At 33.4% G+C, this 15,837-nt stretch overlaps 1 protein-coding gene across 2 annotated transcripts in view; it reads right to left on the reverse strand.

Annotated features, from left to right (window-relative positions):
* The window catches only part of PSMD14 (proteasome 26S subunit, non-ATPase 14), a 110,154-nt gene that overhangs the window by 25,624 nt on the left and 68,693 nt on the right, over nt 1-15,837 (reverse strand). For both annotated transcript variants that reach the window (XM_061436905.1, XM_061436913.1), the window contains one exon: nt 1,450-1,557. In XM_061436905.1, coding sequence (XP_061292889.1) covers nt 1,450-1,557 — 108 coding nt within the window. The remainder of the gene's footprint in view (nt 1-1,449; nt 1,558-15,837) is intronic.

Genomic DNA, 15,837 nt, shown 5'->3' on the forward strand with positions numbered 1-15,837 from the left:
GAAAGGTTCATAAGGTTCACCTTAAATTACAGACTACCAGGTAAAAAATACAAACTGGACTGATATAAAAAGAACCAGATTTTAATTATTTAATTACACTCAATTTTTAAGGTTAAACAGCAGTATTTAAATTTAAAAGACAGTATCTGCAACAGGTGGCTGTTGACTTGCAATTAGTAGAAACTTCTGGCAGAAACACACCATGCAGTAATCACAATGATCTTAAGACTGTGAGATGCTACTTAACCTTTTGCAAAAAAATAATGAAGCAGTATGATGCTATGGGGGTTTACAAGAAAGGTCATTATCACAGGCTAAACTGGTCCAATAATATATTCTCTTGGAACATGCAAGCATGGGCTTGTCTGTACCCAATCAAAAACACTAGTAGCTTATTTCATACTCATTGTACTTTGTAGTTTTCTCTGATGTCTAAAATAATTTTTTCAAAAGCAACACACCTCAATCCTTTGGGAAAAAATTTTTTTCACTTTGATGAAGGCTTCAGATGAGTGACTGCTGAAAAACTAAGCATCTGAAAGTATAAAGTTATCAAAGTATAGCCAGGCTTAACCATGGCTAACTGTCAAAGCCACAAGTCCCCAAAGACAACCACATGACAGAGCAAGGTTTCAGAAGTGGAGCAGCAATAGCCACTATAATGTCTCTGTCCTGTGTGTTCTGTTTAACCAAACATGGTATTTCTGTCCTTTTAATTAATCTTCAGAGAAGCAATTAACTATACAGACACAGGTTGTGGTACATTTAAAAACATATTAAAATAATTTTTGCAGACAATAAAGATTTGTGTAAAAACAATGAGGTATGTGAACGATACAAAGAAAACACTAATCACTCAGGAGGATACTAAGTGTCTAAATAACTTTAATAATGTGGCTGACATCACTGGAAAGAACAAGATACAAACTAATCGAAAGCAGTATGTAGCTGTGTCTTGTATGAATTGTTTTAAAAGAAGGGATTAAGCAAAAAAAAAAGAAAAAAAGAAATATTTAAGTACTATTTAGGAACTGCTTCTGGGAACCCCTTAAAGTATACAGCAATGTACCATTAGGTACTAAGAGAAAAGGCTACTAACCAATCAATAATGATACTATGATACCTAACACTCCATTTAAACCCCTATCAGTCCTTTACTACACTGTTAACCAACAAAACTGTAAGGTACTCTCAAGATTAAGGATCTACTATGCCCCCCAAAAGGATGTCCTCAAACTGTTAGCAAAGTTTAAAGACATCACTAAAAGCGCACTCATATACAACAAATCTAACTTTTGCAACACTATTTTCATAAACTCCTTTTAAAGCACAAGAAAAATTAATTGCAAAACAAATTAAAAGACTAAGTATTGGATCCTAAACTGGTCATTTATAACAGGCTTTTAAAATGTAAAACAGTTTTAACACATAATCAAATACAGGCATTACCTGAATAGACGGCTTGTTTAGGTGACCCAGATTTGAGGTTGTTTGTCTTGGTTCATGTCCTAAGACCATCATATTAGCATTGATCAATCTGAAGGCATCAATAACAACCTGTAAAAACAAGGTGTCAGGTCATTTCTTTTTTAAAAAACAAGTGAGGATGCCAAGCAACAGTGGACAAGGCATGATCAACTTGCATCTGTTTCTGGCCTATTTCCAGAAAATCATTTAATTATAATATTAATAAAAAAGAACCCCTGCTGACTGTGCCATCAGCACACCACCCTCTATCTTGTAATGTAAGGTGACACCAATTATTGCAATTTTCATGAAGCAGTAAAGGAAAATATTAACTTTGCATCTTTATTATTGAAACACGTCATTACTAAACTTACACCAAACAGCCTTCATTGGTGTGCATGTCTGTCACCTAAATTTTACCTAATCAAAATGAATGACAAAGAGAAACTAAAACTGAAAGTGAGCACAAGCTAAGGGACCACATCTAAAGCCCAGCCCTGTCACATCAATTATACTACCACAATACTTGAAATGACAACAAAATTACAACCAGCAAGGCAGTTGCTCCACGTATTCTCTTCTAGTCAGATACCTTTTACTTCTTGTGACTATAAAAAACTTTATACCTTGTCTGATGGCCTTAAGTGTCCAAACCACTCTCAAGAATAAGAGGCACAATACAAGAAAACCAAGGTCATCTATGCTTTAAGTTAGGAACATGGTAAAGAATAATATAGTTCTAAGTTCAAAGTAAACAAATAACGATAGGTATTCTCTTTTTGCTGGGTGGATTCAACATTTTTGTAGAGAAAAAATTCAAATCCTTACATGATACAAATCATCAATTAGCTCTTATATAGTAAGAGATTTAACAAGAATCACCTATTATCTGAATGCTTTTCTCTGTTCATTATCATGGATTTGAAAGAACTTGTTAAAGGTTTTAAATGTTGTTAAGTTTTATACAAAGAACCTGGGATCTCAAGACACATGTCTCTTTTAGAGAACGTAAATCAATCACCTAGAGAATAAACTCAATACGTTCTTCATATAAAAATATCTTAAAGCAGGACACAATAGTATTTCTAGGTTTGCCTTTCAAAGTGCTAAACAATTGAGATTTATCAATGTTTCAAAAGCTGTTGTCAACTAGACTGTTTCTCATTTGTATAATTATTGTTTGAGGATACTAAGTTAAAAAAAAAATTCCAAAATAAGCAATTGGAATGTAATAAAGTCTGAAACATCAAGGAAGTATATTACTAAATGCTATATGCCAAGAACAAGACTGAAAGAAAGAGTCACTCTTTCTGAAAAGCTGCACAAAGGTATGAAAGTACACAAACTTAGCTCAAAGCACTATGACAAGGGACGCAGTCTAAGCCCTCTGTCTATTCCAGCAGCCAGATAAATAAATAAGTAAATAATCAACCTTGCCTTTTGCTTTTATTTCTAACAGTCTGAATTTCCCCAAAGATTCTTCTTGCCTTAAAATAAAACCAAGTATCCCCAGAACATGCATGATTTAAAAGTTTGTGAGAACTTTTTTCTTTTTATACAATAACTGTAATTCAGTCTTAATTTTCACATTTATGTATAAATAAATATGGCCTAGGTTTATACCTCTTGCTTACACTTAATTTTTTAAATATTTTTCATAAAGCAATAATAAAAGTAAGTACTACTATCAAGCGTGCATTAATCAGATATTATCAGTTGTTTAAAAAACATATCAAAGTAAAATTTTCTAACATTTTCTACTAAAAAGCACATAAAAATAAGATAAAATGTAGGCCAAAGAAGGGAAAAGAGACTATTCTGATAGACAGAAGTACAACTTAAATAAATATAAAATTAAGAATTGATTCCCTAACCAACAGCAGTAAATAATTTAAGAGCAAGGCATCACTTTGGTCCAATTGTTTTCTAAAATAGTTTGATTCCAAATAGATTTCAATACAATTTATAGAAAAAGAAAACTCCTACAAAACTATGAAAATTCCATTATATATCACGATGTATTTTTATATAGAATGCCTTCAAACGAAAGCAGCAAACCAGCTATTTTACAGGAAAAAGTCTCTAATATTTCTCTGGAATATTATAAACAGGTATGAAACTTCATAAGAAGGAAATGGAAATACCAGTTAAATAGATATTGTGACCAGTTAAAAACAATCTGAAATTTAAATTTTTTAATTCTTTTTAAAATTAAGAGAAAAATTCAAGAATTTAATATGCTGTTCCAACCTATGTGAAATTAAATGTTTAGACTGACAATTTCTGACTGACAATATGATAGCCAACAAAAAATGAATAACTACACCAAGATCAAAGGAATTTGCTGCCATCACTATAGCAACTGTCTTAAGGAAACTAACATGTTCAACAACCTGCAGACTAAAATTAGATTTAGCATGCAATAAAAAATAAATATGGCGATATAGTCTACATTTTAATTTCTATACAATTTTATAATTGCTTTTTGCACTGTGAGAATAAGTAAGTTTCTCCTTCAGAACAACTATCAAAATAGACTCATTAATGTCCGGTGCGCTAATGAGCAATGGGTGAAGAAGGTGTTAATTATGCCACACTAAGATTCAAGAAAAAGCCCTAGTGAGCACTTGGAGGTGTGTATAAGCTGAAGGCGCTTCTCCATGTTTATGTATTTACAGCATGATGCAACAGAATGACAGCAAAGTGGTCACTCCATGGATGAGGATGGAAATCTTAGATACAATATACTAAACAAAGAACCCCCTAGGATTATTTAAGGTATGGGAGGAGGGAAGGGGCAAAATCCATTTTTTCGAGCTATATGAATTTTCTGAATGGTATTTTTTAATCCCTATATACATTAAACCAGTTCAGCCTATGTCATAAGCTTATAAATCCAAAAAGTAATTTAGCCAAAAAACTTTGCCAAAAAACTCTCTCCTTTATATGTACCAACAAAAACTTCCAACCTAAAGTATGACAAATATTTTCAGGAATATGAGGCTAGACTTTTATAATTCCTTTCTGTGCTACAGTCCTACGCACCACGTTGAATCTCTGTTCACCAGCCTGACCACTTAATTTTTTCTGGTACAAGTGCCTTGAGACTTTTCAGAGGTCACTGCAACAGTAGACAGCTTATAACAAAACCATTAGCAGTTTGGCTAGCTTAGGGAAACCTCTTACTTTCCTTTTTTGTTTATTATCACTGCATGAATCTGCAGCATATGATAGTTTATAATTTCTCAGGCTTGTTAAATTCATGTTAAAGGTCTGTTTTCTTGTTGAATAAATTTTGTTCATATAATGCTGCCTATTTCATACACTCAGTCTTTAATAGCACCTTTGGTCTATGCGCAACTCACAGATCAAAACAGAGGACTAAAATAGGGGTTGATGATGCTATTTACATGTGTGATTCCTGCTGTCTTCTTGTTAGTAGCTTTAATATAATAGAAGACCTTGTCTGTTTTGTAATTAACACATCTTTACTGGAGAGATATTTGGAAGTGATTGCTGTGAATATACTGGTTAGTAAAATAAACACAATCACACACCACTTTCTGTTATCAGACAAATTTGTGAATTGTACACATTATACTCCAGATCAACAAACTGTGATATAACAGCCAAGTAGAAGACACATATTTATATAACCCTTTATTTTTCTGAAAATATGTATTCACTCTGACCTTGCAAATATAATTAGCTTGTGGGATGTGCAGATTTCAGTACCATGGTAGCTTTACTAATTGCAACTCTTGGAAATAGATACTAAATATTTGGAAGCTGCCAATACAAAATAAAAACTGCATCTTTTTTGTACATCTGTCTTAGCTTATAAAAGCAAAATAGTTTTAAAAACAATACTGTGTTCCATATTTATTCCAAGCACCCCCAAGGGTCAAGGACCTATCATTTCATTTTAAAAATGAATCTGGTTTAGGACACAAAACTATAATTATTTTCAGATTCAGTTTAATCCATAATTTTTTGGCTTCTTTCATGAGTATAGTACAGTTTAGCCAATATGCTATTTATTTTTAAATTCATGTTTTCATATCAACTACTAGGTCACTGAAAGACTAGACTAAATTTCTAAAGCATCAATCTACAGTTTCCCAATTTTTACATTCAAAGGAGGCGATTTTTTAAGTAAAGCTTGTAAAATTAATTTAATACAAAGGTGTCTGAAAGAAAAATGCATAAGTACTTCTGGCAGTAGATACTATAATTCACAATTTCTCTCCTTCTCTCTTTTGTTTTTTCAACAGTAGCTGCATTTGGCATTCCCAACTGCCCTTATTTTGAAGTCAATGACTATGGGAAGTATTTATATATAAAATGAGCCAGGGGAAAAAAAGCTTGAAAAAAACATTTCAGACCTCAAAATCAATGTCAAACATCAAGAAAAGAAAAGAGTTACAATTCAATTATCAGTTAGGTTACATATTTAAACACATATAAACCCACCACCATGTGAAGTAGGTCTCTAAATGACTATAAAAATGCTAGGTGTGGAAAGAAAAGCAACACCCCATATCAAATATCCTTTATCACCTAGAAATGACCTGTTATCAACTGCTTAGGTTGTTTCTAGATTCTTTAAAAATTAAGGGTGCCTGTGACCTGGGAAGTACTGCTGGGGTTTGTGACCATTTCGTTACTTCTGCTGCCATGCACTGCCAGACATCTATAAGAGAAAAACATCTTATGTCTCTTGTAAGCCCACAGCATAAAAAATTCAAAGAAATCTTACTTTTTATGCCATTTCCAATGAAAAGCACTAAGAACTAAAACTGACTCATGCCAAATGCATATCACTGAATTGCTGTGATTTCTTAGTCTCAACTTTGCAACACGGAAATTATTTATAAAACGTCAATTTTAGTCCTGGAAAAGAAATTCCTGTGTGTATGTACATTTTCTTTCTTCATCCTTGGAGAATTGCTTATTGTAGCTAGAGATTTGTAGTACAACTTCCATATATTGGGAGAAAAGGGGGATGGAGTGTAACTAGCATAATGTACTTTTTTTTGACAAGTGAAGACATGCATCAAAATTCAAACAGTAAAGCCACAGTTCTGAATATATATACTTTAATGAAAACAAATCGATCTCTGGAAACTAGTATGATGAAAGGTAATTAGACATTTTTAGATTCATGAAACTTTCTAAAAAGAATATAGTTAAGTCACGAAATAAAGTTTAGCAGAATTTTTATAGTCTATGCCTATACTCAGTATGGTATAGGTATTTAAATGCTTAAGACACTCTGTGGAGTCAGAATCCTGCCTAAGTTAGAATTCTGGTTCTATCACCTGAGGTAATTGAGCTGAGTTAACTGCTATTTGACTTTTCAATGTCACCACGTGCTCATGAATGATACCATTTGATGATAAATAAAACAATATTTGTGTACCTCTCTGGTGGCTCAGAGGTTAAAGCGTCTGCCTTCAATGCGGGAGACCCGGGTTTGATCCCTGGGTCGGGAAGATCCCCTGGAAAAGGAAAGGGCAACCCACTCCAGTATTCTCGCCTGGAGAATCCCATGGACTGAGGAGCCTGGTAGGCTACAGTCCACAGGGTTGCAAAGAGTCGGACACGACTGAGCGACTTCACTTTCACTTCCACCACTATGGTTCTTGGTGTTACTAACTGTGGCAGTCATGGACTTGCCCAGCTTGGATCTCCTTTTAGTAGAACCTACTGCAGACATAGCTGACTCACAAACTTCAGATGCTATACTTTTGGATCCTCTGGGGGTTCCCCAGGACACATCTCCCTAGGGCTATTCCCAGTCAATGACTGGGCACACCCAGGGTATTACAAACACAGCCATTCCTACCAAATAAGGGGTTCTTCTAAAGGACAACAGTCCCAAGGACTCCCCAACAGCCTGGCTGAAACTTTCTTAGGAGTATGCTGCAGTTTGAGGCTCTTCCTACTCAATCCTACCTTCCCTTTCTCCTTCTACACAGTCAGATTTGTACTGCTGTCTGAAGAGTCTCCCCTTTATCCATTAAAGGTGTTTCCCCAAATAAATCTCTTGCACAAACCAAATCCCATTTTGGGATTTGATTCTTGGAGCACTCAAACTGACACAGTAAACTAAGCAGAATATTGCTACTGCAGTACAGTGTTAAAGTTTAAGACATATTCCCCTAGGAAAATTTCTAAATAAAATAAAAAATGTAACAGCTATACTGAATATATTTTTTTTAATGACAATATGCCTAGAATTTTGGTATTCCTCTATGATAGCCATTTCTAGAATCAGAGGTGACTAATAAACAGTGAACTTAAAAACTGAATTCCTCAGGGACTATTAATGAGCTACAAGAGACCAGCATCTCTGGGTCACTGGTTGGGTAACGAACTGAACATTACCAAATCTGTCGGTGGCTACCCTGACAGTCAACACAAAAAGGACAAGTGACTTCAGACTCCTGTTTAGTAGACAAAAGAAAGCAACACAGTTAGTATGTTTATTGACAGTTCCACATAAAGTAAAGGAATAAAAGGCTCCAGAGACTAAAAGCTAGGGCTCACCCACGTTAGAAAGGTAGTAGGGAGGGGATAACGGAAATAAAGGATTTACATACATTTCTTGTGCTTTACCATCACCTTCCAAAAAAAAATACAAATATATCCTTCAAATTGCCATTTCTCAAAAGGCACAGTCATTTTCATAGGAAAAAAAATGTAAAGCTCAATTATTTTGGTATGTATCCATTTTACATATTTTTACTGGGCTTATTAATTAAATATTGCATAAAAATTACACTAATACTCAACAACCAAGAGGTAGGCGCTAATATTCTTAATTTATGGATAAGGAAACTGAGGCTCCAAGGACTTGAATAAATTAAATGAGATGACAACCAGTAAGTGACACCACTATCATCTGTACATACACAGGATGCCAAAGCCAGTAGTTTTCATCACCACGTTATCTGATGGAACAGTTATCCTAACACAAAAGCAAAAAAAAGACCACTCTTAGATTCAGTTACATCCCAGCAAGGTGTGTGTCTTATGTGCCACCAAACATCCATTCCCCAGCAGAGTACCTGGGACCCCTAATACACATACTACAGAAAAGATTCAATAGATTATCTATTGAACTGAAAAGCTCCAAGAAAGCATTTTTGGTTACTAGTTTTTGGTTGTTTTGTTTGTTTGTTTTTGGCCACAATGCCTGGCATGTGGGATCTTAGTTTCCTGACCAGGGATGGAACCTGCACACCCTGAAATGGAAGCACTGAGTTTTAACCCCCAGACCACCAGGAAAGTCCCTTCCCCTTTGATTTGTGTTTAATTAGGAATAAAAACAGCACTGTGATGAACATTGGGGTACATGTGTCTCTTTCAATTCTGGTTTCCTCGGCGTGTATGCCCAGCAATGGGATTGCTGGGTCATAAGGCAGTTCTACGGAGAAGGCAATGGCACCCCACTCCAGTACTGTTGCCCAGAAAATCCCATGGATGGAGGAGCCTGGTGGGCTGCAGTCCATGGGGTCACTGGGAGTGGACATGACTGAGCGACTTCACTTTCACTTTCCACTTTCATGCATTGGAGAAAGAAATGGCAACCCACTCCAGTGTTCTTGCCTGGAGAATCCCATGGACGGAGAAGCCTGGTGGGCTGCGGTCCATGGGGTCGCACAGAGTCGGACACGACTGAAGCAACTTAGTAGTAGTAGTAGTAGGAATAAAAACTGCATACAGAAAAGCTATTTGGAATATAAGAAGTGGTAGCAGGCATCAATTGAAAAGCTTACTAGTAGTCTAAGAATAACCAATGATTATTATTAGAATAATGATCAACTATGACTTAGAAGAAAATCTACAACCACAGTCAATTCTACCCTCCTGAGGAAATTACAGAGATAACAACACGCTGAAGCAGACAAAACTAAGTCCTAGGCTCAGAAACATCCTCACAATTAAGAAGAGTTAATGTCAAATCATTGGAGTATGATCTTAAGCAACTAATATATATGGGCTATGATATAAAGTTACAGGTTCCATTTTCCGGTACAACACTGGCATTAAAACAGGGAGCAGTTCTTAGGGCCCTGTGTGTCCACTGCATGCCTGGCACACAGTGTGATCGATAAATGTCTATTGAATGAATGACCAGGGTTCATTAGATTGAAGATAGAAAAGTACTCAAGAGGCAAAAGAGTCAATAAATAATATTTTTATAGATAATAGGACATTGTTTTAAAGGTTTTCATGCATCTTTACAGAAACAGTTGAATTCAAACTAATTTGAAGCAGATTTCTATCACTCAAATGCATACAAATTACTAAACAACAATAAATTCGCCCACAAATTGTATTATTAATACAGAAGTTTGAAATTAAAAGAATGACACTTAAGAACTGTTAGTTGTATATCAGATTTATACTTAGAATTTTAAACATAAAATTGCTTTAACATTCTTAGCTGACAATTTCTGATTATATAGATAAATTAGTGTTCTAAACTATTAAGTCTAGCAGGAATAGTATATGCATATTAACACCTAAAATATTTTCTTAGACATCCTCACAGATTATATCTGCATGTTATAAAACTTCAAATTGATACTAAGAGTGAAAAACAGGGCACAAACAAAAGATAATATAGTAACTAAACTTGTTCCAAGAGCTGGATGAGTATGCTCACAAAGCTATATTAGGAATAGAAATAGAATTTTTATGTGTCCTATTTTCTATTTTTCTCTTTCAGCCTGGAAAAGTAGGCAAAGAAAAGGTGTGTGTGTATACAAAATTCGAGATAAGGACTATTCAGCCCTTAAATTAACTTTTATGGGATACTGATGAAAAGAAAATCTTATGAATAATAGCTAAATATATTCCACTAGCTTTAAAAGACAAATGACATGACAAACTTGAACACTAGCTCTGATTACACAAAATTCAGATTTATCAAGGCTAATGTCTATGAAACACTGGCTCACTGACCTTGTCAATCTCATGTTTCACTCATTTAAAATAAGACTCTACCATCACTAACATATACAAATTACTTCCTAAATCTCACAAAATTAGCTGCAGTTTTCTTACATGTTAAGTCAGAATTGGTAATAGCTGACCACTGACACACACATTCCTTGATTTTATTTTATAACCACTTATGAAAAAAACTATTTTTTGCAGACACTGCATGAATTTCAGGACAAGGAAAAATTTCTCCCTTATCTTGTGGGGGACACAACATTTAGACGTGTGTGTGGGGGGGAGGAGACAACATTTAGACGTGTGTGTGTGTGTGTGTGTGTGTGTGTGTGTGTGTGTGTGTGTGAAGTCATTTCAGTCGTGTTTGACTCTTTGCAACTCTACGGACTGCAGCCCACCAGGCTCTGTTGTCCATGGGATTCTCCAGGCAGAATACTGGAGTGGGTTGCCATGCCCTCCTCCAGGGGATCTTCCCAACTCAGGGATCGAACCCCATCTCCTGCAGCTCCTGCCCTGCAGGCGAATTCTCTACCACTGAGCCACTGGGGAAGCCCACAGACAGATGAATAAAACACAAAATGATTTTAATCACGTCAATTATCTTAAAGGCCAGAATTTTAACATAATATATTCACATTCTTTTTTCATCAGCATGCCCCAGAGAAATATGTTGGAAAAACACTAAGTGTCCAATAAAAAAATCAGCTGAATCAGACGACTATTCCTAAATTAGTCTGAGTGTACAAAATATAAAAAGGGAACTTTTTCATTTCTTTTGTAGCTGTTACCTTCACCTTCCTAAAGTGAGCAAATCAGTAATTAATTTATACACTTATTCTTAAAATTTTCAAAAATATTCAGATTCTATTTTTAGAAATATGCTAGTCATTTTTCCTCTTAAGTATCAATTATTTTAATCTTTAGAATACTGAAGTGACATTTATTGCACATCTTCAACATGCATGTGCACAGAATATATATATCACTTCACAATATTCATAACACTATGAGAGTTACTAAAATCCTTCTTTTACAGATGAGAAAACTGAAGCTCAAGAATATTAGATAACTTACTCAAGGTCATGCTGTAAAAAAGAGTTAAAAACTGGATTCTAATGCAGACTTGACCCCAAAGCCTGCACTCTTTACTTATTCTCAGCCTTTATGAAATATAATTTTTAATAATAAGAAAGTGCTAAAACAAAACTATTATTAAATAGTTTAAAATCTCCACCATCTTAAAACTGTCTAATAGAAAATTTCTTGGATAAGTAAACTATTACCCCCTTTACCTTGAAAAAGACATAACCTTCTAGATATCTGAAAATAAAAAGTAAGCTCTTATTAATTCCCTAATTCTTTCCTCCTTTATTTGTTTCTACTCTCCAAAGCCCTACCTTTTTTGTAAAACACTGATTTAAAAACAACAAAAACTACTCATTTTATATTCTAATATATCTGTGAAAAAAGAATGAACAAAAGAACCACTTTGAATGGTATAATTTCTACATTTTCCTCATAAAGTACAAGCTGCTTTTTTCTAAGTAACGTCCTTAAAATTTGGTTCAAGCTTCATCTACTGTGTGCAGCTTACATTAATTTCTGCCTCCATTTAATTTAATTTGCATTTACTATGTTTGCTACACAAGTACTACTTTATTGCATGTCGACACATAAAAGGTTCTAAATAAGTATTAGTTGAATTATTTGTCACTAGCAACTAATTCAATACTTAGTTACAGAAACAAAGCAGTATAGTATAGTTTGTATTATATCAGTATGCAGTGTAGGATTACCAGCATATATTTGGCAGAATGTTACCTGGCTCACTAGTGACACTAAGTATGTATGACTTCTCAAAGAGGCTAAGACCATTTTTTATTTATTTCATACCCCAAAATCATTTAGCAAATAAGCATATCAGGTACACTTAAGAAGTATCTGATGATGAGTTGATCTGAAACCAGATAAACACCACATTTTCAGAAGCCCACTGGATATTTCCAATCAAAATAAACAAAAAATCTTCAAGAAAGTCCAGCCAATGTGAAGATTTATTTGGGATAAAGGGGTTTCAGTGATTTTTTTTATGCTTTCAAAATAGAGAATAGATACAAAGATTGTTTGGAGTCAGCAGGTAACATCTGAACATTTTATTGACAGGAATCCTGTGAAGAAAATTAGTTCTCAAAAAAAGTAGTAATAGTTGTAGTCTAGTTTTGACTTTGCACAAAGTGATTGTTCTTTTGGCCCTAATGAAGAATTAGTCATATTACAAGCTGAATTTACTTCTAAGTTCATCACTGGATCGAGTCCAGTTGTAGGCTGAATATACAGGATAACAAAACATTAAGCAAGAGGCTGCCACCATGCCTCTTGAAAACTAAAGTTTAAAACATTTTCATATGTGTTTTCATTATAAGTAAATTAAAAGAGAATCCTAAAAACTATTTCACTGGTAAATTTAGAGAGGAACTCATTGGTAATTTCTACAAGCTTACACCCCATTTAAATTACAAATGTTATTATCATTGATTTTTCACCTGTATCATTTTAAAATACTTACAGGCTTACACAATATACAGAGATATGGATTATTTATCATATAATACATTTTATTGTGTATGCTGGTTAGGGATGTCACAAAAGCTGATAGACATGAGTCTGCCTAAATTGTTTTTAATTAATAGAAAAATACTATATAAGAAAATCAATTAATATATAATACCTACTAAAAATAGCACACAGAACTATTGAGAACTCTGAGAAAATGTACAGTTCCTTCCTCTGACTTATGCTGGAGAGAATGACATCTACCAATGTAAGTTAAGAGAAGGCCCTGCAATGGCTTTGGTACTAATTTTCCATTCCCACGTGATTCTAATTACATTGTTCATATTAGAGTCAGTAAACAGCTTGAGTTCTTTACTTTTATAGACCTAGATTCTTATTCTTGTTCTGCTGCTTATTACATAATAGGATGATTCGGGGCAAAGTGATCTCTCTGACTCTATAAATTTTTTACTCTTTTATTGACAAACAGAATAATAGAGTCTATTTCCAGAATTACCAAAAAGAATAAATGAGTTAAGTTCATACGGTTATTACCACAATACCTGGCACACAGCAAGAAATTCATATACAGTCAAGTCAAGGAAAAAAGTGAAATAATAAAAGGAAATCAAACTTTATGGATTGAGATTACAAAGAAAGAATCCATTTTTACCTAATCACTCAAAATCAGGGGGTTTAATACTAGGACTTACAAAAATTAAAAGATAAAAATATACAGGAAAGAAGTATTAAAAGAACATAGAGTTCTTTTAATACAGTACAGTATAGTATTTCTTAAGTTTAATTCTCTGATAATTAAGATACCTTTTAAAAAAGTAACCCATAAGTAACTCATTTAAGTAATAATTTAGTAAAAAGAACACTTTTAGTAGAACACATTTAGTAAAAAGAAAGTAAATAAATTGAAATACAGGTATATAGCAAACCTCAGAAGTTATCCATTCAGATCTGCCTAGTATCAGTTTCTATTATTATTTTTGTGGCTAGTTTCTGCCTCTGAGAGTTTCTGCCCAACTTAAATCATTTATACATAGACTGTCATTTTTTAACTCTTGATCTAATTATTTTAACAGCTTTGCTAAATCATGTACAGAGATGGGGAAGGGCGAGTCCTATGTTATTATTCTTTTCTTTTTAAAGTTTATACTCTTAAATGATTAAACTAGAACACTCTGGCCATGGATTTAATAAAACTTAATTTAATTCAAAGTTTTGAGACATTGAGAGAACTAGAAATGATAACCAAACTCAGGTACCTTATAAATGAAGTTAAATTATTGACAAAGAACTAGATCCTTATTTGAGGTAATATAATTGCATGAATATATATGTTAGGTACAACAAGTGATATGAATCAATGATAGATGCTTATACTAAATTTTTTCCAAAAATATTTTTTCAAGACGTGTAAAACTAGACAGTGATACATGTAATTCCATAGTTTTTGATATATATTTTAAAATACGACATTTTATCACATTACAAATGTCATGTGATACAAGTGTATTTTTTAATGAATGCACTCTTTTAACATGAATTATGCTTAATTAGAAATAAACAATTCAAACTCCACTATTATATAATACCTAAACTAGGTTTGGAAACTAAAACTGCCAGTTAAAATACTATAAACAAAATAACCAAAACACATATTCACTTACTTACATTCTATTTTGAAAATGCTTTCTTTCATTGTATTTAACTTTATATTTTCCTTTACAAACTAGCCACTATCACGAGTTAAGTATCATAAAAAGTCACACTAAAACTACAAAACAGAATTCTAATTATATTTAAATTTAAGTTTCAATTATTATTTGTAAGTGTTGTGGTGGGGGAATTTAATCACATAGTTATATTTCTAAAATAATTATTACTTAAATGAGTTACTTAAGGGTTACTGTTTTAAAAGGTATCTTAATTATCAGAGAATTAAACTTAAGAAATACTATACTGTAGTATAATTCATAAAACTAATAAAATTCAAGGATTTTCAATTCCTTTTATCTGTATCAGTTAAAAAACAACACATTTAGTAAAAAGAAAGTAAATAAATTGAAATATAGGTATACAGCAAGCCTCAGAAGTTATCCACTCAGATCTGCCTAGTAACAGTTTCTATTATTATTTTTGTGGCTAGTTTCTGCCTCTGAAAAGCTAAATCACATCTAATAGTATCATGATTTAGAGAAGACTTCCAATTTTTATTCATCATAGTAATATAATGTCAAAAAGTGTTCAACTTCAAATTCATGACAGGAAAAACTCCATGTTTTAACAGCCATATTTAGTTTGTTTGAGCTGGTGAGCAGATGTAAATGTAATCTGCATTACTATCAAACTCCAGGTCTGATAGATAGCAAGCTAATATTTATTTTTAAGTGCTCCAAAAATTATTTGTAAAAGCTGCATAAAAAGGATTCCATAAATGTATTGTGATTTTATTTTAACAATTATTCTACACTACAATGGAAGTACATGCTCAAACAAGACACCTCAGCAGTATTTTAAAGCAGTAACCACCTAGCCAATTTCTGTATGTTCTGTAGTTTTTCTAATCCACTCTCCCTGTGGTTGAGCAAAATCGAATTGCCTCTCACATTTGCAGACAGCTCTGTGAAGGTGATAATAGAGCTGCTCCCTGCTGTCATGAGGCAGGAAATAGGAAAATGGCATATGGGGCTAGTAAGAAAGAAAAAGAAGGAAAAAAAAAAAAGAAAAGAACGAACAAACAAAAAAAAAGAAGGAAAAAAGAAAATAAAGAAGGAAAAAAGAACTAAACAAGAACAAATATAACCCAATATGCTTTGCAAGTTAAGCTCTTTT

This window comes from Bos javanicus, chromosome 2, assembly GCF_032452875.1.
Source record: "Bos javanicus breed banteng chromosome 2, ARS-OSU_banteng_1.0, whole genome shotgun sequence".
In the NCBI taxonomy this organism is placed as follows: Eukaryota; Metazoa; Chordata; class Mammalia; order Artiodactyla; family Bovidae; genus Bos; species Bos javanicus.